This window comes from Sus scrofa, chromosome 4 (genome assembly GCF_000003025.6).
Source record: "Sus scrofa isolate TJ Tabasco breed Duroc chromosome 4, Sscrofa11.1, whole genome shotgun sequence".
NCBI classification, from domain to species: Eukaryota; Metazoa; Chordata; class Mammalia; order Artiodactyla; family Suidae; genus Sus; species Sus scrofa.
Genome location: NC_010446.5, coordinates 130,227,187 through 130,254,380, shown reverse-complemented (window position 1 = coordinate 130,254,380; position 27,194 = coordinate 130,227,187). Strand labels below are relative to the sequence as shown.

Here is a 27,194-nt window from a genome sequence, read left to right as displayed (position 1 = left end):
CATTTGTTTATTTGAGTCTTCTCTGTTTTCTTCTTCGTCAGTGTTTTGGCAGTTCTGTTAACTCTTTCAAAGAATTAGCTCTTTTTAAATTGATTTTCTTCTATAGTTTGCTAATCTCTATTTCATTTGTTTCCTATTTGATTTTTCTTATTTCCTTCCTCCTGAGTTAGATTCTATATGTTTTTCTTTTTTTACTTTTCTTAATCTATTTTATTGCTTTCCTCTCTGATCTTTATGATTTCCTTCCTTCTTCTGACTTCAGGCCTTGTTTTTCTTTTCTGCTTCTTTTGGTGTTAGGTTATGTTATGGATTTAAGATATTTCTTCTCTGTCTGAGGAAGGCCTGTATCGCCATGAACTTCCCTCTAAGGATTGCTTTTGTGGCATCCCATAGTTTTTTAAATTTTTATTTATTTATTTATTTATTTTGTCTATTAGAGCCACACTCAGGGCATATGGAAGTTCCCAGGCTAAGGGTTGAATTGGAGCTGCAGCTGCCAGCCTACACCACAGCCATAGCAAGGAGGGATCCGAGCTGTGTCTGTGGCCTACACCACAGGTCATAGCAGTGCTGGATCCTTTACTCCACTGAGCAAGGCCATGTCCTCATGGATACTAGTGGGATTCTTAACCTGCTGAGCCACAACAAAAACTCCAGTGGCATTCCATAGATTTTGAGTGGTTGTTTTCATTGTCATTTGTCTCAAGGTATTTTTAATTTCCTTTTTTATTTCCTTGTTGGCCCATTGGCTTTTTAGTAGCATGTTGTTTCGTTTTCATGTAATTGTTTTTTTCTTCTCATTTCTTTTACTGTGATTGATTTCTAGTTTCATGCCATTATGTTCAGAAAAGATGCTTGAAATAATTTCTGTACTCCTAAATTTGTTAAGGACTGTTTTGTGCCCCACTGTGTCATCAGTCCTGGAGAATGTTCAGTGGGCATTTGAAAAGAATGTGTATTCTGGTTTTGTGTGTGTGTGATGTTCTGAAAATATCAATTAGGTCTAACTGTACTGTTGTATCATTTAGGATCTCTGTTGCATAATTGATTTTCTGTCTCGAAGATGTACCCGTTGATGTGAGTAGGATGTTGAAGTCTCCTACTATTGTCATATCACCATTGTTTCTCTCTTCTTTTCTATTAGTGTTTATGTATTTGGGTGCTTCTATATTAGGTGCATATATGTTGATGAGTAGATATCCTCTCGTATTGATCCTTTTATCACTATGTAGTGTCCTTCGTCTCTCTTTATGGCCTTTGTTTTAAAATATGTTTTGTATGGCATGCTCATTGTGACTTAGCAGTTTACAAACGCAACTAGTATCTATGAGGATGCAGGTTCCATCCTTGGCCTCATTCAGTGAGTTAAGGATCAGGTGTTGCTATGACCTGTGGTGAAGTTCGCAGACGCAGCTTGGATCTTGTGTTGCTGTGGCATGGCGTAGGCCTGTGGCTGCAGCTTCAGTTAAACTCCTAGCCTGGGAGCTTCCATATGCTCCAGATTCTGCCCTAAAAAAAAAAAAAAACAAAACCAGTGTCGGAGCCCTGCTGTCTTGTCACTTCTGTTTCAATGAAATACCTTTTTCCATATTCTCATGTTCAATCTGTGTGTTCTTTGCCTAAAGTGGGTCTCTTGAGAGCAACAAATTGTAGGCTCTTCTTTTTTAATCCAGTCTGCTACTCTGTATCTTTTGATTGGAGCATTTAGTCCATTGACATTTAAGGTAATTATTGATACATATATATTTAAATTACCACCATATATCTCTATATCTTATCGTCTGTTACCTATCCTCTATCTCTCCTATTTCTTTTACTGTGGAAAACCCTAACTAATACATATATTACTTTTATTATCCCCATTTTACAATGAAGAATGGAACAATGCAGAATACATAATACACCCAATGTCACACTGCTAATCCTCAAAGTACCCTTAACCATCAGACTATACTACCTATGATTACGTGGATTAAAATTTGCTTGAGTTTAGTATTTCAGGAACAAAACAAACATAATAAAGTGTTTCTATTTTATATATATTTATTAAATGATATCTAAGAAGATCATTTATGTCTTTTTTTTTTTTTTTTTGGTCTTTTTGCCTTTTCTAGGGCTGCACCCATGGCATATGGATGTTCCCAGGCTAGGGGCCTAATTGGAGCTACAGCTGCCAGCCTACGCCAGAGCCACAGCAACAAGACCATGCCTGCGACCTACACCGCAGCTCACAGCAACGCCAGATCCTTCACCCACTGAGCAAGGCCAAGGATCGAACCTGCAACCTCATGGTTCCTAGTCAGCTTCGTTAACCACTAGGCCACAACGGGAACTCCTGATGTCTTTTTTTTAAGATGGGAAAACAGAAGATACATAAACTGAAATTAGAGTATAAGCTATGGGTTTTTTCATTCAGAATCAGTTTCAGCTCTTTTTATTTATCTTTTATTACAATTTTTTTTTTTTTTTGGTCTTTTTAGGGTTGCACCGTGGCATATGGAGTTTCCTAGGCTAGGGGTCTAATCGGAGCTGTAGCCACTGGCCTATACCACAGCCACAGCAATGCCAGATCTGAGCTGTGTCTATGATATACACCACAGCTCACGGCAACACTGGATCCTTAATCCACTAAGCAAGGCTGGGGATCGAACCCGCAACCTCATGGTTCCTAGTTGGATTCATTTCTGCTGCATCACAATGGGAACTCCATATTTTCAAATTTAGTTTTAATTTTTTTGGCCATACCTTTGGCATGCAGGAGTTCCCAGGCCAGGGATCAAACCCACACTGTAGCAGTAACCAGAGCCACACAAGTGACCATGCTGGATCCTTAATCTGCTGAGCCACCAGGGAACTCCAGTTTTGCCTCCTTTTAAAAAACATTTCTGAAGATTAGATATATTTGCCACAGCCCCATTTAAAAAAAATTGTGGTAAAATATACAACATAAAATTGGTTATGTAAATCATTTTGAGTACAATTATGTTGCATTAAGTATATTCATATTGTTGTACAACCATTACCATCCATCATAATTTTATCATTCCAAACAGAAACTCTATTCACCCAAAAAAATGATTCCTCATTCCTACCTCACTCAGCCTCTGGTAACTGCTATTTTATTTTTCATTTATGAATTTGTCTATTTTTGGTACTTCATATAAGTAGAATCATACCCCATTTATCCTTTTGTCTGGCTTATTTTAGATAGCATAAAGTTTTTGAGGCACATCCATTTTGTAGCATTTATCTGAATCCATTCCTTTTCAAGGCTGAATAATAGTCCGTTGTGTGTACATGCCATAGTTTATTTATCAGTTCATCTGTTCATGTCCACTGGTGTTATTTTCACATTTTGACTGTTCTGAATAATACCTCTAGGACACTGGTGTACAGATATATATACATATGAGTTCATTCCTGAGTTCTTTTGGGTGTGTATGTGACATGTAAAGACTGGATCGTATGGTAATTCTATGTTTAACATTTGAGAAACTGCCAAGTTATTTTCCACAGTGGCTGCACTGTTTTGCTTTCCCACCAACAATGTATAAAGGTTAAAATTTCTCCATACTTTCACTGGCACTTGTTATTTTTCTTTTTGGAGGGATAGTAGTAGCCATCTTAATGGGTGCTAAGTGGTGTCTAAGTATGGTTTTGATTTGCATTTTCCTAATGACTAGTGATGTTGAACATCTTTTCATTTGTTGGCTATTTGTATATCTTCTTCAGAGAAATGTCTGTTAAGTGTTTTGCCCATTTTTAAATTGGGGTGCTTAGGGTTTGTGGTTGATGCTGTTTGTTGTTGTTGCTGTTTTTTACAGAGTTCCTCATATTCTAGATGTTATCCCCTTACTGAACATGTAATATGGAAATATTTCCTCTCATTCAGTGGGATGTCTTTTCACTTTCTTTTTTTTTAACATCTTAGAATTTATTTATTTTTTTGCTTTTTAGGGCCGCACCCATGGCATATGGAGATTTCCAGGCTAGGGGTCTAATCGGAGCTACAGCTGCCAGCCTACACCACAGCCACTGCAACATGGGATCTGAGCTGTGTCTGTGACCTACACCACATCTCATGGCAGCACTGGATCCTTGATCCAGTGAGTGAGGCCAGGGATCAAACCCGCAACCTCATGGTCCCTAGTCAGATTTGTTTCCACTGTGCCAGGATGGGAACTCCTAGAATTTATTTTTTTACGTTTTATTGAATTATAGTTAATTTACAAAACTGATAATTTCTACTGTACAACAATGATTCATTTATACATGTACATATATCCAGTCGTATTCAGATTCTTTTCCTACTTAGATTATCACAAGAATACTGGGTAGAGTTCTCTGTGACATATAGCAGGTCCCCATTGACCAGTCTTTACCTGTACCACAGTGTACATATGCCAGTCCCAAAGCCCTAGTCCATCACCCCCCTACCTGTCCTCTTTGGTAACCGTAAGTCTTTCAGTCTGCAACAACTCTGTTTCTCTTATGCAAATATGCTCATTTGCATCCTTTTTTTTTTTTTTTAGATTTCACATATAAGTGATATCATATGACGTTTGTCTTTACTTACCTAACTTCATTTAGTATGAGAGTTTCTGGGTCCATCCATGTTGCTGCAAATGGCATTATTTCATTCTTTTTTATGGTTGAGTAGTAGTCCATTGTGTGTATGTAACACTTCTTTATCCATTCCTCTGTTGATGGACATTTACATTGCTTCTGTGTCTTGGCTATTGTGAATAGTGCTGTAATGAATATTGGGTGCATGTATCTTTTTTGTTTTATTACTCAGATGAATGTATCCCATCTATAGTTGTATAATGATGATCACAATCCAGTTTCACAGGATTTCCATCCCATAACCCAAGCACATCCCCCCACCCCCCAAACTGTCTCCTCCAGAGACCATAAGTTTTTCAATGTCTGTGAGTCAGCATCTGTTCTGCAAAGAAGTTCCGTCTGTCCTTTTTTCAGATTCCACATGTCAGTGAAAGCTTTTGATGTTGGTGTCTCATTGTGTGGCTGACTTCACTTAGCATGATAGTTTCTAGGTCCATCCATGTTGCTAAAAATGCCAGTATTTCGTGCCTTTTAATGGCTGAGTAATATTCCATTGTGCATATGTACGACATCTTCTGGATCCACTCCTCTGTCGATGGACATTTAGGTTGTTTCCATGTCTTGTCTATTGTAAATAGTGCTGCAATGAACATCGGCATATATGTGTCTTTGCTAGCCGTGGTTTTCTCTGGATAGATGCCCAGGAGTGGGATTGCTGGATCAAATGGTAGTTCTATGTTTAGTCTTCTGAGGAATCTCCATACTATTTTCCACAGTGGTTGAACCAATTTACACTCCCACCAACAGTGTACTAGGATTCCTTTTTCTCCACACCCTCTCCAGCACTTCTTGTTTGTAGACTTTTGGATGATGGCCATTCTGGCTGGTGTAAGGTGGTACCTCATTGTGGTTTTGATTTGCATTTCTCTAATAATGAGTGATGTTGAACATCTTTTCATGTGTTTTTTGGCCATCTGTATGTCTTCTTTGGAGAACTGTCTGTTTAGATCTTCTGCCCATCTTTGGACAGGGTTTTTTTTTGTTGTTGAGCTGCAGAAGGTGTTTATAAATTTTGGAGATGAATCCCTTGTCAGTTGATTCACTTGCAAAGATTTTCTCCCATTCTGTGGGTTGTCTTTTTGTGTTGTTTAGGGTTTCCTTTGCTGTGCAGAAACTTTGAAGTTTGATTAGGTCCCATTTGTTTATTTTTGATTTTATTGTCAATACTCTCAGAGGTGGGTCTGAGAAGGTGTTGCTGTCGTTTATGTGGCAGAGTATTTGGCCTGTGTTTTCCTCTAAGAGTTTTATAGTGTCTGGTCTTATATCTAGGTGTTTAATCCATTTGGAGTTTATTTTTGTGTATGGTGTTAGGGAGTGTCCTAATTTCATTCTTTTCCATGTGGCTGTCCAGTTTTCCCAACACCACTTATTGAACAAGCTGTCCTTTCTCTATTGTATATTCTTGCCTCCTTTGTCATAGATTAGTTGGCTGTAGGTGTGTGGGTTTATTTCCAGGCTTTCTATCCTGTTCCGCTAATCTATGTTTCTGTCTTTGTGCCAGTACCACACAGTTTTGATGATGGTTGCTTTGTAGTATAGTCTGAAATCCAGGAGCCTGATTCCTCCAGCTCCATTTTTCTTTTTCAGGATGTCTTTGGCTATTCTGGGTCTTTTGTGCTTCCAAACAAACAATCTTTAAAACATTTTGTTCGAGTTCCATGAAAAATGGCCTTGGTAATTTGATAGGGATTGTATTGAATCTGTATATTGCCTTAGGGAGTGTAGTCATTTTGATAATATTAACTGTTCCAATCCATGATCATGGTATATCTTTCCATCTATTTGTGTCATCTTTGATTTCTTTCATCAGTGTCTTACAGTTTTCAGAGTACAGGTCTTTTGTCTCTTTAGGTAGGTTTACTCCTAGGTATTTTTTTTCTTTTGGATGCGATGGTAAAAGGGATTGCTTCCCTAATTTCTCTTTCTGCTCTTTCATTGTTAGTGTATAGAAATGCTATTGATTTCTGTGTATTAATTTTGTATCCTTCGACTTTGCCAAATTCATGGATGAGCTCTAACAGTTTTGATAGAGTCTTTAATTCTCTAGGTATGGTATCATGTCATCTGCAAATAGGGATAGTTTTACTTCTTCCTTTCCAATTTGGATTCCTTTTATTTCTTTTACTTCTCTGATTGCCATGGCTAGGACTTCTAAGAGTATGTTGAAGAGTAGTGGCAAGAGTGGACATCCTTGTCTTGTTCCTGATCTCAGTGGGAATTCTTTCAGCTTTTCACCATTGAGAATGATGTCATCTCTGGGTTTGTCATACTATGGCCTTTATCATGTTGTGGTAGGTTCCCTCTATGCCCACTTTCTGAAGGGTTTTTTATCAGAAATGGGTGTTGGATTTTGTCAAAGGGTTTTTCTGCGTCTGTTGAGAGGATCATATGGTTTTTATTCTTCAGTTTGTTAATGTGGTGTATCACACTGATGGATATGTGGGTATTGAAGAACGCTTGCATCCCTGGGATAAATCCCACTTGATCATGATGTACAATACTTTTAATGTATTGTTGGATACGGTTTGCTAGGATTTTGTTGAGGATTTTTGCATCGAGTTCATCAGTGATATTGGCCTGTAGTTTTCTTTTTTTGTGGAATCTTTGTCTGCTTTTGGTACCAGGGTGATGGTGGCCTCATAGAATGAGTTTGGGAGTACCCCTTCCTCTGCAATTTTTTGAAATAGTTTCAGAAGGAGAGGTGTTAGCTGTTCTCTAAATGTTTGATAGAATTCGCCTGTGAAGCCATCTGGTCCTGGACTTGTTTGTTGGAAGTTTTTTAATCACAGTTTCAATTTCAGTTCTTGTGATTGGTCCATTCACCTTTTCTATTTCATCTTGGTTTAGTCTTGGAAGATTGTACTTTTCTAAGAATTTGTCCGTTTCTTCTGGGTTTTCCGTTTTATTGGCATAGAGTTGCATATAGTAGTCTCTTATGATCCTTTTTTATTGATTTGCATCCTCTCTTTTTCTTAGTAAGTCTGGCTAAGGGTTTATCAATTTTGTTGATCTTTTCAAAGAACCAGCTTTTTGTTTCATTGATCTTTTCTATGGTTTTGTTTCTATTTCATTAATTTCTGCTCTGACTTTTTATTTTTTTGTCTTTTTTTTTTTTTCCTGCCTTTTCTAGGGCCGCTCCCACAGCATATGGTGGTTCCCAGGCTAGGGGTTGAATCGGAGCTGTAGCTGCCAGCCTACGCCAGAGCCACAGCAACACGGGATCTGAGCCGCGTCTGCAACCTACACCACAGCTCACAGCAATGCCGGATCCCTCAACCCACTGAGCAGTGCCACGGACTGAACCCTCAACCTCATGGTTCCTAGTCGGATTCGTTAACTACTGTGCCACAACAGGAACTCCAACGCCAGATTCTTAACCCACCGAGCAAGGCCAGGGATGGAACCCGCAACCTCATGGTTTCTAGTCAGATTCGTTAACCACTGCGCCCCGACGGGAACTCCTTCTGCTCTGATCTTTATGATTTCTTTCTTTCTAATAACTTTTAGTCTTGTCTGTTCTTCTCTCTCTAGCTGCTTTAGATGTAAAGTTAGCTTGTTTATTTGAGCTTTTTCTTGTTTCCTGAGGTGGGCTTGTATTGCAATAAACTTTCCTCTTAGAATGGCTTTTGCTGCATCCCAAAGGTTTTGGAGTGTCATATCTTCGCTGTCATTTGCTTCTAGGTATTTTTTTGATTTCCTCTTTGATTTCTTCAGTGATCCATTGGTTGTTTAGCATGTTGTTTAGACTCCACGTGTTAGTGTTTTTTGCAGATTTTTTCTTGTTGATTTCTAGTCGTATAGCATTGTGGTGGGAAAAGATGCTTGATATGATTTCAATTTTCTTAAATTTACCAAGATTGGATTTGTAGCCTAGGATGTGATCAATCTTAGAGATTGTTCCATGTGCACTTGAGAAGAATGTGTATTCTGTTGCTTTTGGATGGAATGTCCTATAAATATCTATTAAGTCCATCTGGTTTAATGCATCATTCAGGGCCTATGTTTCCTTATTGATTTTCTGTCTGGTTGATCTGTCCATTGCTGTAAGTGGGATGTTAAAGTCCCCCACTATTATTGTGTTATTGTTTATTGTCCTTTTAAGGTTGTTAACAGTTGCCTTATATATTGTGGTGAATCTGTGTTGGGTGCATAGATATTTTAAATTGTTATATCTTCTTCTTGGATTGATCCTTTGATCATTTTGTAATGACCTTCTTTGTCCCTTAAAATATTCTTCATTTTAAAGTCTATTTTGTCTGATATGAATATTGCTACTCCAGCTTTCTTTTGGTCCCCATTTGCATGAAATATTTTCTTTCATCCTCTCACTTTCAATTTGTATGTGTCCCTAGAAGTGAAGTGGGTCTCTTGAAGACAGCATATATATGGGTCTTGATTTTGTATCCATTCAGCCATTCTTTGTCTTTTGGTTGGGGCGTTTAGTCCATTAACATTTAAGGTAATTATTGATGTGAATGTTCTTATTGCCATTTTATTAATTGCTTGGATGAGTTTTCATTGCTCTTTTTTCTTTCCTTCTTCTCTTGTTCTCTCCCCTTCTTGTTTGATGACTAGTATTGTATTTGAGTTGATTTTTCTTTGTGTATCAATTGTAGATTTTTGGTTTGCAGTTATTCTGAAGTTTTGATATGAGAGTCTATATGTATATGAGATAGTATTAAGTTGTTGTTCTCTTAATTGCAGGTTCATCTCCAGTGTCCTGCATTTGTACCCACCTCTTCTCATGATTTCTGATTTTGGTGGTATAATTGTGCATGGATGATTTCATACCTTTACTGTATATATACTTTTACTGGTGAGCCTTGTCATGTGTGGAATTTTTGTTTCCTGTTGCTGTCTTTTCTTTTCTGCCTAGAGAAGTTTCTTTAGTATTTGTTGTAAGGCTGGTTTAGTGTTGCTGAATTCTCTTAGCTTTTGCTTATCTGTGAAGGTTTTGATTTCTCCTTCCAATCTGAATGAGAGCCTTGCTGGGTAAAGTAATCTTGGTTGGAGGTTTTTTTCCTTTCATCACGTTAAGGATATGATGCCACTCCCTTTTGGACTGCAGAGTTTCTGCTGAAAAATCTGCCAATAACCTTATTGGGGTTCCCTTGAATGTTATTTGTTTCTTTTCCCTAGCTGCTTTCAAGATTTCCTCTGTCTTTAATTTTGGTCAGTTTGATTAATATGTGTCTCGGTGTATTCCTCCTTGGATTTATTTTATATGGTACTCATTGTGCTGGATTTGAGTGAGTGGTTCCTTTCCCATGTTAGGGAAGTTTTTGGCTGTTATCTCTTGGAATATTTTTTCTGTCCCCTTCTCTCTCCCTTCTCCTTCTGGCACCCCTGTAATATGGATGTTGGTGCATTTCACGTGGGTGCGTTTCACGTTGTCCCAGAGTTCTCTGAGACTCTCTTCATTTGTTTTCAATCTTTTTTCTCTTCTGTTTTGCATCCATAATTTGTACTAATCTGTCTTCCACCTTCCATGTTGGTTCTTCTGCCTCCTGTACTCTGCAGTTAGCTGCTTGTAGTGAATTTTTTATTTCAGTTACTGTATTTTGCCTCTCTTCTTAAGTTTTATATCTTGTATCTCTTTGCTCAGTGTTTCCTGTAAGTATCCATCTTTGCCTCCAGTTTATTTCCAGTGTCTTGCATCATCTTCAGCATCAGCAGTCTAAAGTCTTTTTCTTGGAGTCTGAGAATCTCCTCATTGCTTAGCTGATTTTCTGGGGTTTTTCTTTTTTTCCCTCATCTGAGTTATAGTCCTCTGTCTTTTCATTTTTATACGTTTTTGGCATGGTGACCTTTTTACAGATAATAGAGTTGTAGCCTCTCTTACTTCTGGTGTCTGCCCCCCTTGTGGCTGAAGTAGGTAGTGGGGTTTGCTGTAGGCTTCCTGATGGGAGGGGCTGATGCCTGCCCCCTGGTAGGTGGGGCTGATTCTAATCCCTCTGGTGGGTGGGGCTTAGTCTCTGGATGGAATTAGAGGCAGCTGTGTGCCCAAGGGGTCTTTAGGTAGCCTGTTTACTGAGGGGTGGGGCTGTGATCCCACCTGGGTTGTTGTTTGGCCTGGGGCTTCTCAGCAGCTGGCTGATGGGTGGGGCCAGATTTTCCCAAAACGGCCCCTTCCAGAGAAAGGCAGCTGCTGGATATTCCCGAGAGCTTTGCCTTCAATGTCCTTCCCTCACGACAAGCCACGTTCACCCCTGTTTTCTCAGGATGTCCTCCAGGAACTGCAGTCATGTTTGACCCAGATTCCTATGGAGACCTCTCTCTGCCCTGGGACCCAGTGCACGTGAAAGTCTGTGTGTGCCTTTTAAGAATGGGGTCTCCGTTTCCCCCAGTCCCGTGGAGCTCCTGTGCACAAGCCCCACTGGCCTTCAATGCCAGCTGCTCCAGGGGCTCTTTCTCCCAGTGCCTGATCCCCACATGTGAGAGTTTGATGTGGGGCTTATAACTCTCACTCCTGTAGGTGAGTCTCTGTGAACCAGTTAGTTTCCAGTCTGTAGGGCTTCCCACCCGGGAGGTATGGGGTTGTTTATATCACGAAATCACCCCTGTTACCTCTTGATGTGGCCTCCTTTGTCTTTTGGAGTAGGATATCTTTTTTAAGGTTTCTGGTCCATTTGGGTGAAGAATGCTCAGCCTTTAGTTGTGAATTTTGCTGTTTTAGGAGAGAAGTTGAGCTCCAGTCTTTCTATACCTTCGTCTTAATCCCCATGTATCTTTGAATTATGGTTTTCTCTGGATAGATTTGCAGGAGTGGGATTGCTGGATCGTAGGGTCCTTTGATTCACAGAAATTTTAAATTTTGCTGTAGTGCAATTTAGTGTTTTCTTTTGTTAACTGTGCTTTTGGGGTCATCTCCAAAAAAATCATTGCCAAATCCAATGTCATGAAGCCTTTCCCCTAAGTTTTCTTTTAAGAGTTTTATCGTTTTGTCTTGTACATTTAGGACTTTGAGCCATTTTTTTGTTATTTTTAAGAATTTTGATATTACTACAAATGTGGGTTATGGTAATAGTTTTCATTATTTTGAGTTAATTTTGTATATCATGTAAAATAAGAGTCTAACTGCCTTATTTTGCATGTGGATATGCAGTTTTTCCAGCACAATTTTTTGAAAAAACTATCCATTTTTCCATTGACTGGTCTTGGCTCCCTTTTTGGAAGCCAGTTGACTGTATATGAGAGAGTTTATTTATATGTCGTGACCTCATTTTATGTAAGCAGGAAATAGGCCTTACAGTCCTTTTATAGGTACATAATAGATGCTTTCTAATAACATAAATATCCCTAGTACAGAAGGTCTATGCCAGACAGGCTGTCACACATAATAAAAAGATGTGGTCAAAAAAATAAATAAATACCACCAAAAAAGATTTTAAATAATTTTTTATTATAGATAGGTAAGTGTGGTTCGCTGTGGCTACTGGTATGTTTATAATAGATGTACAAGCTGTTCTGTATACCATAAGGTATAATATTTTTCTGTTAGCACTTAAGTAACATTTCTCTGACAGCTGTGAAGTCAGAAGTTACTGGTCCTATTTTAAATGGCAAAAGGTTGTTTTTGTTCCCCTGAGGGTGGCTTTAAAGACTGGTAAATTATTTTAGGTCCCAGCACATTAAAATTAAGAACAGTAAAAGCAAATGTATAATTACAAAACATGTAATTTATATGAAGCAGAAATGTAATGTTTTTATAATTTAAAACAGCAGCAATTTCAAAAGATTTGCTGAATTAGAACTTCACCAAAATATATATATATACAGAGTATCATTCCAGATGATCTTGGGTTTTTAAAAATAGTATATCACAACCCCTAAACTAACCCAAACCTACTACTGGATGTAGCTGGCCTATATAATATTTTTTACAGCAATTTAAAAAACAAAAACCCCTCCCAATTCTCTTGTGCTTAAGCGCAGGTTACACTGTGCTGACTTTGGTCCTGTATCCACAGAGAGAATTTTAAAGTAGAACAAGGATTTCACATAAATAATGTTTTACTTGTTATTAAGTATTTGACCAGAAAAAAAGTACTAACAGCCAAAATATATCTTGATGTAACCAGTACATACAGTCTTAAAGACAGACAAAGAGGAAAAAGAAAAGAGTCTATGTAAGCCATAAGCACCTTGTTTTAGAAAGAGCACCAAGCAACACAAAAAGCAGTACGTAAGAGGTAGTGTACCACCGGCCGAGATGGATGTGCCCCTGGGGACCGGAATACAGCTTCGTCTTGGGAAGGTCATACACGATTTAGACTGTGCTTTGCAGTTTTTAGACAGAAGCATTGCACATTCGGGAGCATTAGCCAGTATTGCTCCACTGTGCTTTGCATCTCCAGCTGTCTAATGGGTACTTTGCTCTCAACAGTCAAAAAATTCAGAATACCCTGAAGAATTCCATGTTTATAAGTTTTCAGCTCTAGGGAAGTCTCTAAGAAAGCTCAGATCAATATAACTTTTAAAAGAATTAAATACTTTTATCAGTTATAGTCCTTTAAAAAAATGCCTTTTCTCCTTAGGAGGAATTCTTTTCTTCCTGAGATTCTTTAAGATTTAGCCAATGCTTTATCCAATGGTTTCTGTCTGTCTATATTTTTCCCTCTGCAGCAATTACCTGGCCAACAGAATGAATTCTGAACTAATTCGGAGACTTCAGAGAAAGCATACAGAACTGCTTTCAATGTGGTACTTCTGTTTGGCTTTGAGATGAGGAAGATTTTGTATTTCAGTTACTGGAAGTTGGTTAGGGTCCTGGGTGTGAAAAAGGAATTTTGCCTTACGCCAGCTGCCGTCTTGAATCTGTAAAATAAGAAGGAAATGCTTTAGTCTGGGATTGTTTCATTAGCAGCAATATCCTCAAGGACAAAGCAGATTTAAGAAATAAAAATAATGAATAGGAAGTGCATAGAACGATGCTGGCACAGAGTAAATGCTCAGTAAATGGTAACGACTGCTGTGGCGAGGTGAGAACAGACGCTTACTCCTTCCTCTGAACGGCATCATGTGTTCTGATTTTTCACTTGAGGCTTTCTGCTTCTGTTGTCTGTGGCTCACTGGACCAGATACGAATTAAAAAGCTGACCTATTCCTGAGATGAGTAATACCCATCTGTTTTGTGTTCCCTTCTTTGAGACTCGTGCCAGGATGGGCATTTTTCTTGTATGAAAAGGAATTAGTTCAACCTCTGTATGCTTTAGTCGGGAAACAAGCAGAATCCCTTCAGTAGAGGTAAATTATAGTGGTTACTGTTTATGTAGTTTCTTTCATTCTTCTCTTCCTTTCCTTCTAGGCCTTTCTGTTTCTCTTTATTATTGTATGCTCTTTTGTTTCTGGTAAATTCTGTTATGGAACAAAAACTATCCTGTGATTCAGATTTAATAAGACAAAATGGAGAAACACAGTTGACTAGTTTTGTGAAACTTTTTTACAGGAATTTATTCTTTTACTCATTCACGAGTTATGATATACGTTTGAAAATTTGAAGGGACCTTAGAGATTATATAAGTTATAAATTCCATTTTAAGTTACAGCTGTTGAATCTCACAGAAGATACATTACTGAAGTCATTTTTGGTGTGTTGATTGGAGTTCTCTGTATACGACCTTACTGGATTAACTCATTAAGTCTTCCAAACACTATCTGTTGAACACAGATAGTTTATTTGCCACAATTGAGTATGATGTAATTCTCCATTTTCTTACAGTGCTTGGGAAATATAAAGATGAATAAATTAGTTCTGAATTCTGAATTCTAGCAGCTTACACACCTGGTCTGGGAGAGGGGAAACGTAACCAGCCGTGCCCCAGACTGCGCACGAGAAGCACAGCATGAGTAGCGGAGAGGTGGGTGCAGGCTCCTCGCTTCCAGCTGCAGAACCAGGAGGGCACTGTGAGTTCAGCGTTCAGGATTTAAGTTGGGGCTTAAAGTGTGCCTGCAGTTTCCACTTAGAGAGGTAGAGAAGGCATTTCAGAGAAAGGGAATGACGTGAGTAGAAAAAACAAAACAAAATAATTGGAAAAGTAGAAAGTAGCTGTGAAAGTAAAGCCAAGCATGACGTGTAAGTGCACAGATTTTGCCCCGAAGCAAATTTTGATTAAAAACCCAGGTGCCACGACTCTCAAATATAAAACGGGAGTAATGAAAACCTACCTCACGGCATGGTGAGGGTTAAATGAGAATTCAGTTCTAAGTCCCTGCAGCCCCGCAGGGCGTGGGCCTCAGACCTGTGCGCCCCTGGGGTGGGTTTCTTGCTCTTCTGCTGATGAGCTGCCTGACCTTAAACAAGTGACTGAACCTCCCAGCCTTCACTTTCTTGCCTGCACAGTGATACTAACGGTACCTTTCTTGCAAAGCTGTTAGAATGACGCCTGCAGTATGTGGTCGCTGTCATCTGATAAGTCTCCAGTAGTCAGTAGTAGGGGTTGTTGATATTATCGTTATTTGACCACCGTTCGTGGTACACTGTCCGTGAAAGCTCAGGCTACGAAGGTGCCTTAGGGCCTGACTCTTCTAACTGCTGAATGAAGAGCTGAGTTTAGATGATGTCTCAGAAAGAGGGGTGAGTCGCTGCAAGTTTCTGGACAGAATTGTGAGAGTTCAACTAATTTGTTGGTCACATTGATCTCTTCACGTACAGAGAGCAAGCCGTTTGCTTCTGACTGCTGATGGTTTTTAAAATAGGCAAGCAGCATTTAACTGAAACGCTGTGGGGAAGTAGAGCACCCTAGAGACGGTGAGAGAGGTTCGTCTTTGGCTTCATGGGACGCAGGCCCAGGAGACCAAGCCACTCGAAGAAATCGGTATGTACGTACAGTGGACAACAGCTCTCGGCAGCCTCTTCTGTTGGGTAATAAATGTGTTAGGTCTCGTCTGTGTTGCATTTACTCGCCTCTGCCGTTGCAGTGTGATAACAGCTCTAGATGATAAGTAAACAAACGGGCATGTTCCAGTGATTTTATTTACAAAAGAGTGGGGCTGGATTTGGTCTTCGGGTTATGGTTCGCCAGCACGTGCTCTACAACACAGTATTTTAAAATTACAGACTCTTGGAGTTCCCGTCGTGGCGCAGCAGAAGCAAATCCGACTAGGAACCATGAGGTTGCAGGTTCCCGACCCTGGCCTCGCTGAGTGGGTTAAGGATCCCACATCACCTTGAGCTGTGGTGTAAGTCGTAGACGCGGCCAGGATCTGGCATTGCTGTGGTGTAGGCCGGCAGCTCCAGTTAGACTGCTAGCCTGGGAACCTCCACATGCTGTAAGTGCGGCCCTAAAAACCAAAAAAAAAAAAAAAAAAAAAAAAAAGAGAGAGAGAGACTCTTTATAATTCTCATTCATTTTAATAGAAACAAATGGCTATAATTCAAATATTGGTTTGTAGGGCCAGTCTGTCATCATGTCCATTTGGTATCAGGTATAGCTGGTACAGAGCTGACAAAATGAAACAAAGCTGACTTGCCTCTATAACCTGTCTTCCATGAAGTAATGAGATGCAGAATCACAGTGGCGAAAATATATTTAAAAATTATTTATGGAGTTCCTGTTGCGGCTCAGCGCAAACGAATCGGACCAGTATCCTTGAGGACACGGGTTTGATCCCTGGCTTAGTTATACTGAATAATTCTGAAAGTGCCATTCCCTTACCTTGCAGTCATCTGAAAGCACTTTGGGTTCAAGGAGAGAGTTTTCTTCAAAAATCTGGCCATTCCATCCCTTGAAACCAAGAGTCGGTGCTGAGCTCGTCTGAGCACTTGGCCACGCAGGAGTGTTTAGACAGTGAATGGTGATGACGTGGGTGGCTTCTGAGCTCAGTAAATGAAGGAAGTTCATCTGGACTCTTCCAACTCCAAACTCCAACTAATGTCATAGAAACAATATGCAAGTTATCAGATACGGCAGTTGAAAAGCTGATAGTTTGGTGAAACTTGAGCAAAGTCCTCTAAGGGCAGCCTCAAGAAAGTTGCTTTTTTGACACTGAAATGCCAGTCAGTTGTGTGCTGGTAACTGCTTAACCACTGGCTCCTGCAGGGGTGGGCAGGCAGAATCCCTGGCATTGACAGCCTTTTCTTTATTCCATGGTTGTTAATCTTCCCGCTGCTGGCTGATGTTAGGCTATCAAGTGGCATTGCTGAACATGCAGTTTACGAGAGGCGTTAACAGTAGGCGCTCTGAGCAGCGCGAGCTGGCCTCAGCGCACTACTGGGCGGCTGGAAATGAGCGCAGAAGGGGACTTTGCATAATGTTATTTAAGATGCATTAGTAATTTGTTGATTACTTGAATTTTTTTTCAAATTTCTAGAGATAGGTTACAAGTTTTAATGATACCTTGGTTGGATAATTTTAACTGTGTGAGCCTTTAAAGCCAAGGACAGACTGTTACTCTTTGCACTGCCAGCCCCTCATGCACGGCGAGTCATCAGCAAATGTCCATGGAGGGAGGGATGCTTGAACAGGTGTTAACTGCTCGAGTGAAGCATCGAGGGCAGGAGTGGAGCAAGCAGGCATTGGCTGCATTTGCTAGGCTTGGACAAGGAGGTAGCTGCATTTGCTAGGCTTGGACAAGGAGGTAGAGTTTTCTATAGCTTTAGCCATCATCATTCTAGCATTCTTCAGGCAGGGGCGGGCACGACATAAGTGAATAGAGCTGGTCCTATTGAGGAATTCATATTGATCTCCACACACACAACTAGAAGAGCAGCAGTTTATGAGGACCAGAGGAGGGAAAAAGATGAAACACCCAAAGAGTCAAGCCCGAGGGAAAGGGAAGAAGAGCAGAGGAAGGACGCAGGGTCCAGACATGGCAGTGTCACCCGCCCGAGGCTCACATGTGGACGGTTGGTGCGCTCATTCTGCAGGCGGGAACCACAGACCTGCAAACCACGCAGCGCGCCTGGGCCGGAGGTGGATGCGTTAGGGACATGACGGGGCTGTTACGAGGACTGGAGGTGCCAGGCGGCGTTTAGCGACACACTGCCTGGCTCAGCGTAGGCGTTCTGGCGGCTCACAGCGCCCCGCCCCCGTGAGTGTCCTTCAGGTCGGGTTTACGGATGGACGGAGAGGCGGAGGACTGACTCCTGCTGGGGAGGAGCTGGATGCCGCCTCTTCGCCGCCCTGTCGTCTTCAGAGATAATCCAAGCAAGTCCTAGGCTCTGCCTGTGCTGTGGGCGCAGCGGTGGCTCAGATCTGATCCCTGGCCGGGGACTCCATATACTGCAAGGTGGCCGAAAATGAACAACATAAAAATAAAAAGGAAATCCTAGGATAAAGCCAGAGGAGTGAGGACGGTCACGTGGCCATGTTGGAAGTAGGCCTATCGTGCTGCTCTTGAGCGGGGCCGAATCCCCGGGAGGGAAGAGCCCGTCCGCCTCTGCTCAGGCCTGACCGGGGTGAGCCTGTGCCCTGAGCCGCCGGAACACCTGCTCAGGGGAGGGCCGTCTGGTGAGGAGCAGCTAGAGACCAACTCACAGCCCGCACATTTGAGCTGCTGCCTTTTCTGATGGGCAGAACACACAGTAGGTATGCGGATTCCTTCTTTGTCAGTGAGAAATAAATGGTAATGTCAGGGTGGTTTAACCAGCCAAAGAAGGAGAGGCCGTTTTCGTTTCTTTAGTATATGTTATAGGTGGAAGTCAGCTTTAATGAAGGGTTAGAAGCACTTGCTGTGATTAATACCCAGTGTTACGTCAAACTAACTTTCCTTCCTTCTGAACATTTGGTTTATAGAATTATATGTGTAAGAAGTGTTAAGTACTATTCAGTAGATGCAAGAGGAGGTTATTTTTGTGCCCAATTACCAAAAATAGCAAAGCTATGAGAGGCGAATTCCTCTTTTGGTGGTGGTGTCATTTTCAGTAAAACTTTAGGTAACATTATGGAATACAAACATTGCAGCTATTTGAGGATTTTCCAACAAATGCATGTACATAAAAACATATGTTTTACATTTTTAAAAGGAATTTAAAAAGCATAGTCAGTAGAGTAAGCCAGGCTAAGCCAGTTATAAAAATACACAATCCAGATGTCAAGATTTAATTTAGTATTTTTAAAACACAAAAAAAGTCCCTCATAAATGGTACTGAATATCTTGCCTCCATTCATAAAATTCATAATTATTTAAAGTGACAGAATTTTTTAAATTACTTTTTATTTTATGGGCAAGTACCAGCATATACTCTAAATTCAGTACATACCTTTGTCACCGAAACCGGAGATAAACACGTCTGACCACCAGCACTGAAATTGCAGAAAACCTCAATGGCATCTGAAGGGCATCCAAGATTTGGATCAATCCAGTATTTTCCTATTAATTTATTGTAAAATATAAAGATATTTAAATGCCATGCGAAAATATATTTGAACAGTCCTTATAAATTATGACACTTTCAATATTTTTTTTACTCTTTCCTGTTAAAAAGAGATTATTATAAAATATTTACATTTAGTCAAAGAAAGTGGTAAGCATTATGTAAAATCAGTACTGAAAATACTGTATTTTTCACATACCTGTCAATTTAAAGGCATTTCATAATTTTAATAAAATAGACAGAACATCTGACTATTGCCTCATTCTGTAGATAAGCTGAACTCAGCAACTTCAAGTGAATTGTCTAAAGTTAATAATTAATAAAAAGCTGAAATTAATGTAGGATAGGTGTTTCTGGTCTATGTCATTACAAAGATTAAAGATGAGTATTACATATTTTAAAAAGAAACAACTTGAGGGTTCCATGGCGGCCCAGTAGTTGAGGAGTCAGCATTGTCACTGCTGAGGTTTGGGTTCGATTCCTGGCCTGGGAATTTCCACATGCTGCAGACATGGCCCATAAAAACCTAAACAAACAAACAAAAAAGAGAAACAACTTCTCCAGTCTCTCTGAGGAAAAATACATTTTTATGTGCAGTATTGATAATTAAAAATAACGTTTTTGTTTCCAGAAGAAAAATGTGCAGTTAAATGGTTGTCAGTTTGTGCTTTTTCTTTTCAGATCTGTAAGTGGGAAAACCTGACGTCTCTACATGGTAAGTCTGCCAGCCTTCTCAACAACTGAGTGCCAAGGAGAGTCAAATGGGGTGTCAAGTTGGACTTGAGGGTTTATTCACACTGAGTGGTCCTCAGCTAGCATCTTAATTCCGGAACAACAGGCTCAGAATACTGAAAACAGTACCTTATCCAGATGCAAAACACAGGAATTTCTGAACGAGATGACCCGGCCTTCTTGCATTAAAAAGGCAAGACAGGCAAACAGTATTTGTTAAATGTCATTTTCTACAACAGGCAGGACTTCTTGTTTGCTCCATTCTCCTCCCACAGCAGAGATCCCTCCAGCTCGCCCTGGGCGTCCCCTGGCTTCCACAGCATTTTTGGCTGTCCCCCCTCCACTGTCTACCAGTCCTTCAAAATGACACCTTGTTGAATTGGTGCATCTAAGAGTAGGGTCTGTCCTCTCTTGCAGTGGTTTCCAAACGTCAGTGGCATCAGAACCACCTGTTAAGAGAGAGCAGGACCCCACCTCTAGAGCTGCTGAATGATGAAGTCTGGGATGGGAAGCTGCATCTAATTCTGGTCCAGGGACTGCATTTGGAGAACCACTGATATGCTGGGATACAGAAGAAAGGGGTGAAAGAGGTCCTAATAACGCTTCCTCAGAACGTTGAACATTTCGTAGGTTGTACAAATTATGGCTGGATTTTTCTCTTCTACACTGGGATCTGGTGGCTTGCAGTCTTATTTAATAGGGTAAACACATCTTTGCTCGTCATCTCCTCTCCTCCAAGAAGCAGTTTCCTAACAGCTGTGTAAGCTAATATTTATAAAGGATCCCAGCAGGCAAGCTCTCAGTGTTGTATGGGGTGGCGTGCTTTGAATTCAGGCATTATGTTGTACAATGGTGAACTGGTAGAGGCCTCAAATCATTTATTTCAGCATGTGCCGAGCTACAGATAAAGTACCATAATGCATCTTTTATAGGCCTGACTGTTCCAGCTCAAAACGGGCTCTCCCTGAGAGCACTGCTTCCCTTGGAGCCCTTTCAAGTTCTGCCACAATCTCTCCAGCACCGTGTCTCGGCGGGAGGGGCCTTGCTTTCTCCTCATAGGAAGAAGAGCTCCCAGTACTACCTCTGCCCACCTGTCTGTACTGGCACACATGTATTCTGTCATCTCTCATTGTGAACAAGCCATGTTCCCACATAAGGTTTATCTTGCCTGTTATATCTTCTGTTTCACATCTTTCCCTCTTATTTTTCTTTTGAGTCTGTTTCTGTTGTCTGCTGTTTCTGCTGGTTCTCGTTCATGGCATTCTGTTAACTTGTATGCCTGGCTATCACCACTTATGTGCTGGGCACTATATTTGAAAAAGAATTGGTGGAAATAACTTGAACCCTAGGATGATCTTTTATAGATTTTTGGGTGTTTTAGGTATGAGGGAGTACTGGCAGTCTAAAACCATCCTAATTAGGGTCCAAGTTGGAAAGTTTGAGAGTCTCTGAGAATTCTCAGTGACGGAAGCTAGGCTGCACCTGTATGAATGTCTTTTCTTCCAGTTTAGTTTTACTCTTCGAGAGTGGAGCCCTTTGAAACTCTAGGTCCGCACCTTTGGTGGGCTTCAGATCCCAGCTTTGGGCCTTTGCATGTGAAGCGCTGTTCCGTGTCTGCACCCTGCCCAGGGCACAAGTAGCTCTCGGGCTTGTGTTCCTCTCTCGGCTTCTCCTCTTCAAAGTCTTGGCTTGAAAGTTCCTTGCTACTTTCTCAGTATTTGAGGATGTTCATTAACTTAGTTTTTAAAAAACCGAGTTAGGCAAACTGAATTACTTGCTTCTTTACTGGGAGTGGAAACTCCAGCTCCACCATTTTCTCTTAATACCTGACACGGTTTTAACTGTTACTCTTCCTCTAAGCTGCTTTTTCGAAGGCCATCAAAGAGCTTCATGTTACCGAGTCTAGTAGTCTTTCTGCATCTTCACCTAACTTGACATTGCCTCCTCAGGCAAGCTTTTTCTTCCCTCCACATTCATCTGGTTTTTCTTCCCTGTCTCCTTAATAGCTGCTTCTTAGTTTGCTTGGGTAGTTCCCTCTTAGCTCACTCATCTCCAAACACTGGCAAACTCTAAAGCATAGTTTTTAGAACTTTTTTTTTAATTTATTATTTTTTTTTAAATTTGTCTATTCTTTAGGTAGTCTTAATCTCAGGGCATTAGATACTATTTATATGCAAATTAAGTCATAAATTTTGCCCCTGGCCAGGACCTTTCTCCTAAATAGCCAACTACCTATTTCACGTTCTTACTTGAATTCCTGGCAGACCACAGACATTTCAAATTAAATATATCCTGATCATGTCTCTAAACTTGCTTCTCAATTTCCTTTTTTTTTTTTTTTTTTTTTTTTTTTTTTGGTCTTTTTAGGGGCACACCCATAGCATACAGAAGTTCCCAGGCTAGGGGTTGTCTAGGAGGTGCAGCTGCCAGCCTACACCGCAGCCACAGCAACTCGGGATCTGAGCTGTATCTGCGACCTACACCACAGCTCACAGCCACTCAGGATCCTTCACCCACTGAGTGAGGCCCGGGATCGAACCCGCATCCTCAGGGATGCCAGTGAGGTTCATTACCACGGAGCCACAACAGGAACTCCTCAATCTCTGACAGCAATCCTGCTCTTCCAGTCCCTTAGTCAAAAATTTTGTCATCCTTTGTCATGGTATTTCTCTCGCAACCCACATCCAAATTATCAACCACAACTGCTGGCTCCACCTTCAAACACATACAACACTTCGACCACTTCATGTCGCTTGCCTGATACTGACTCCAGCCCAACCCATCACCGTCTCTCACTGGCTGGTCTCCGCAGCTGCGTCTACCCTACTTGCCATACATCACCCAGAGGAACGTTTTCAGAATTTGCTATGTCAGGTTATTCCTTTGCTCAGAGACTTCCAGAGGGTTCCCATCTTATCCAGAGTAAAATCTGGAGTCTCCTGTGTAGTCCGTCAGAGCCCACATAGTCCAGGGCCTTATCTTTGTGACTTCACTTCCTCCCACTCCCCTTATTCACTTTCTCCATTCACCTTGGCCTCCCGCTGCTCAGAGAGGATGCTAGACTAAGTACGTTCCCAGGCTCAGAGCCTTTGCATCTGCTCTCTCTCCTGGCTCTTTGCCCATTTCCTGGGGCCGGTTCCCATATCTCCTTCTGATATTCACCCCCACCGAACTTTCTGTCATTTCGCCCCCTCCCCGCTGCTCTGTGTTTCTCTGTTGCACTTAGGCTCTCCTATTGAGCAAAGGATGTGGGGGCTACCTTACAGTCCACGCCACAGCCGCTGCTCCCATGAGAAAGGCAGACCTTGAATTAGATGTCCGTGATCTCGCTTACAATGTCTTTGTTCCTTTCAGTTCTGCAGAACTGGGTGTTTATGTGCTCAAGCATGGGAAAGAGTCAAACTTAGAATTGCTATAGGCAGCTGTAACTATAAATATTTATTTTTGTGATAATCTAGGCCGGGAAGTCTCTATAGAAATTAAGCATCTTAGTAACATAAAATGAATATTTTCACTGTACTTCTGGAATGGAATATGTTTTTAGACAACTACTTATATTTATACATACATGTATGCTTGTGTATATAAAATTAAAATACAGATGATTATTCATCCTATAGAATTAAATTACTCAGTTTTTTTTTTAAATCAGCATATGTGTCATTATGTTAGGGCTAGAGTTTTCAGCAAAAAATGATAACTACGAATATCGACTTGTATAGCTGGACAGATAGACCCCACAGAATATTAAAATTAAATGACATACCATAGCAGACAGAGTTTCCCTGACCTATCATCAGATTACGATGGTCCACTACTTTAACTTCCCTTGATGGTTCCACTCTGAATTTATTTTTGAACCTCTAATGGATCTGGGGTATCAGTGTGAGGATGAGAAAATCCAAGAATGAGAAATCACCAATTCTGAAATGAGGCACTTAAATTCCATTTTGTGTAAAAACTAATTTTAGGGAATGCGGCAGGGGGTTCTACCATCTCTTTCTTCATGTTGCCACCTTTCCTGACAGGTGCTTCTGTGGGTTAATCCAGAAATCAAGCTTCCTGTTTTAACCTTTGGCATGAAGAGCCCCCATTCCAAGCGCCAGGCGTAACTAAGCAAGTGGCAGTGTTAGGGCGGGGCTAGGAAAGGGGGGTAAGTCCGCAGTGGCGGTGGAGGACTTGGGCGAAGCGAGCCCTTGGAAAAGATGCCCCGACATCAGAAGCGTGTCTTCCTCTAAGAATACATATTGAGTTCCGGATGATGTTAAAATGCCTCTGTCAGGGTTTTAACAAACATGATTGACATTTGGAGTGAATACACTTCAAATGCCAAACACACTGAAATGATAAAATGAGATTAGACGTCAGCGTTTAAGGAAACCAAGAACTTACCATCTGATACTCTGTGTTCACAGTTGAGCAGATCTTTGCAGATTCGTGCTGGGTTATCTCGAGTGCCAAGAGGACTCTTGATGCTGCGCAGTAAATCGCTAAGGTATTTCAAGGTTTTGAGTATCTCTGCACTGTGGTCAATTAAAGTCACTTCGGTATTCTGGTAGCTCTGTCACATCATCGTGAGAATCATGGTAGCAAAGAAGCATAGAGTAGCCGTCACCAGCATGTAACCCAAATGGTCAACAGGGATCAAGGCAAAGGCAAATGTATCCCTACTGTGTGCAGTGAGTTGGGGGTAGGATGTTTACAGAAGAGTTTCTATTTGACTGCAGGCATACGCGTAGGCTTTGTTAATCCTGTTCCTAAATAAGAGGTTAAATCCACACTCAACAGTCTAGTTTTCAAGCTGGCATAAAACTTAACAATTACTGTGACTACTACATAGTTTAAAAAATTATGCAATGAATAATTTGACCCTAAATGAGAAAAATGAGAAATGATGATAGAGCCCCTTTTAAGAACAGGCTAACTTTCATTTAACCGTTTTCTTCTATAGTACCCAATTCTTACTTAAAAAAATTTTTTTTAAAAATTACCATTTTGTTTCAAATATTTTCCTTAAAAACATCTTATGCATATATTTCTGTTTATTAAAATTGCTTACTTTGTTCTTAAAAATGGTTTCATTACTTTCAATCTCTTTTAAATACAGGCTTTGAGATAAAGTCACATTTTGGCAAACTCTGAAGACATTTTCTGTTTAGTTTGTAGACTGAGAGTGCCAGTGTAAATAAAGCCAGAAACATTACCTCCATCCGTAGGGCAGTATGTGAGTCAGTCGAGGCTTGAATAGCAGCACTGACAGCCATTTGTTTCTGTGTAAAACAAAACCATTTGTGATCAGCAATTTGATCACCACGGAGTGCTCTCAAGGAAAGGCTCTAAATTCCGAGAGTGCTGCTGTTAAAGTACTAGACTTAGCCTCTGAAAGGGGTTTAAATGCTTATGGTTAGACAGATCTTGCAAATATTGCCTGGCTATGCTACCTTCATCCAAATCTGGAAATGCCTCTAATTAAAACAGGACCAAATTCAAGCGCTCTCAGATGAAAAACTGTTTGTCTCCACTGCATGAAAACACAGAAAGTTACTCACATGGAAGAAGAATGAAATATGAGCCCCTCGGTTAATAAATTGTAAAGTGAAGAATAAATAACTGTAGTAATTTTCAACAGTTACATTCTTGGAAGGGAAAGAAAATAAAATATTACTGTCCTGAGGTAGTCACCACATTAGTTTAATCTGATACTTCTGCAGTCTTAAAAACAATTTATGAAGCTGGAAAGTGTAGCATTTGTCCCAAAAGAAATAATACAGCATGAACCCAGTCTCCTCCTGCATTTAATCAAAGGTGTTTTGAGTGAGAGACCCGGCACAGCCATTAGTAAAAGTCTTTTTGTGTTTTACTTTTTAAAAAGCTTGGAAACCAAGAAGCATGCATGGGGAGAAGGATCTGCGGAGCGGCATCTGTGTAAGCAAATCAGGCGGTCTGACCTCTTTCAGAATGGCTGTGCTGCTAAGGTCTGGGTGTCTTTTTCCTTGGAGGGTCATACAATATAAATTCTGTTCGATAGACCTCTCATAACTCAGGGTTGGTAATTTGAAAAACTATTTAAAATGATGGGACAGTCAACATAATGTACTCATCCTTGCCTCAACATGTGGTTTTCATATTGGAAAGTACTTGACTCATTCTGCATACGTGTGCTGCCAAACACTTATTGAGGATACAGTGGTAAGCAAACAAAATAATCCTGCCATTGTAGAGCTAAAGTTTAGGGGTAGATAAAGGCATTAAACAAATAATCTCAAAAATACACATTTACAAATTGTGATATGTGTTAGTACAGGAATCCATGAGAGAAATTATGGAGTCTTAGATCTGGAGGATATAAGAGATTTGGGAGGAATAGATCAGGGTAGGCTTCCCTGAGGAACTGACATTCAAGCTGGTATCTGATAAATAAATAAGAATTGTGAGAAGAAGGGGTGGGAGAGCTTTCTCGGCAGAGGTAACAACCCTGCACAAAGGCTGTGAGATCGAGAAGCATGGCCTATTCAAGAAGCAGAAAGGCTTAGCCTAAAAAGTCCTGTGCAGATTAGATAACTCTGACCATTATGCCTGTGTGAATTGACAGATTTTGGACATGGGGCACAAAAAATATTGGCAGTACACTTGGGCAACTGAATTAAGCACTGAACAATACCCACTTTTATATTTTTCATTTGTTTGTAATTATTGCTAATTTTTCTAACATCAAAGCCCTAAACAGTTCTCAGGCTCTTCTGACTCAGGAGCCTTTTGTGCTTTTCAGTACAGAAGCAGCTAGTTCGGTTTGCGACTGAAACAACTCCACAGGTGCTTTTATTTGAGGAAACTACTATACATCAGTATGAGCAGAAGTGCTTTATGTGTTCTTCCATCTCATCACACAGAATATTAGAAAAATGTGTACTGAAAATTACAGACTTAGGAGACAACAGAAACGGTGGAGTAATGACCTCCCAGAATTCTTTTCTGTAAAAGCAGTGAGAAGATGGGGGGTGGGGATGTCCGAACTTCAGAATTACAGAAATTAACAAAATGCTTGCAGCAGTCTGGTGAGCATTTAAGAAAAATAGCTGAATTTCTATAAGGGCAGTAAGCTTTGTAAAGATTTAATTTGCCCTATTCCCATGCCTCTCTTCCAGCTCTGTGGTAGCCTTGACAACCAGCAGTCAGCAGCCTCCAATCGCACCGAAAACAAGAAGCCTGAAAACCACAGGAGGGAGCATAATAGGGCTGGAGTCGCTTCAAAGCCTCATTTCCAGTGAAATGTCATTTGACCTGTCTGATGGTTCCCTTGAAGACATCATTTGAAGGCTGTCTTTATTTTACCTCAGAGCTCACTCAATGCTAAAAGCCTTTTTCCAAGGAGCATTAAAATTTTTTTTTTTAAGATGGAGTTGTTTAACTTTGTGGCTGACTGAAACATAGAAAACAGTTGATGCAAACAATAAGCTAAGAAAAAGCTTACAAGGAAAAGCTAGGCAATGAGGTTTCCTCAGAGACTGAGAAAAGCCCT

At 40.6% G+C, this 27,194-nt stretch overlaps 1 protein-coding gene across 1 annotated transcript in view; it reads right to left on the bottom strand.

The window, feature by feature from the left end:
• Positions 11,204-27,194, bottom strand: part of COL24A1 (collagen type XXIV alpha 1 chain) — a 331,418-nt gene continuing 315,427 nt past the window's right edge. The window contains 5 exon segments of the mRNA XM_021090341.1: positions 11,204-13,443; positions 16,284-16,496; positions 18,830-18,939; positions 24,068-24,236; positions 24,880-24,945. Of these exon segments, the coding sequence (XP_020946000.1) occupies positions 13,297-13,443; positions 16,284-16,496; positions 18,830-18,939; positions 24,068-24,236; positions 24,880-24,945 (705 nt within the window). The 3' untranslated portion in view covers positions 11,204-13,296.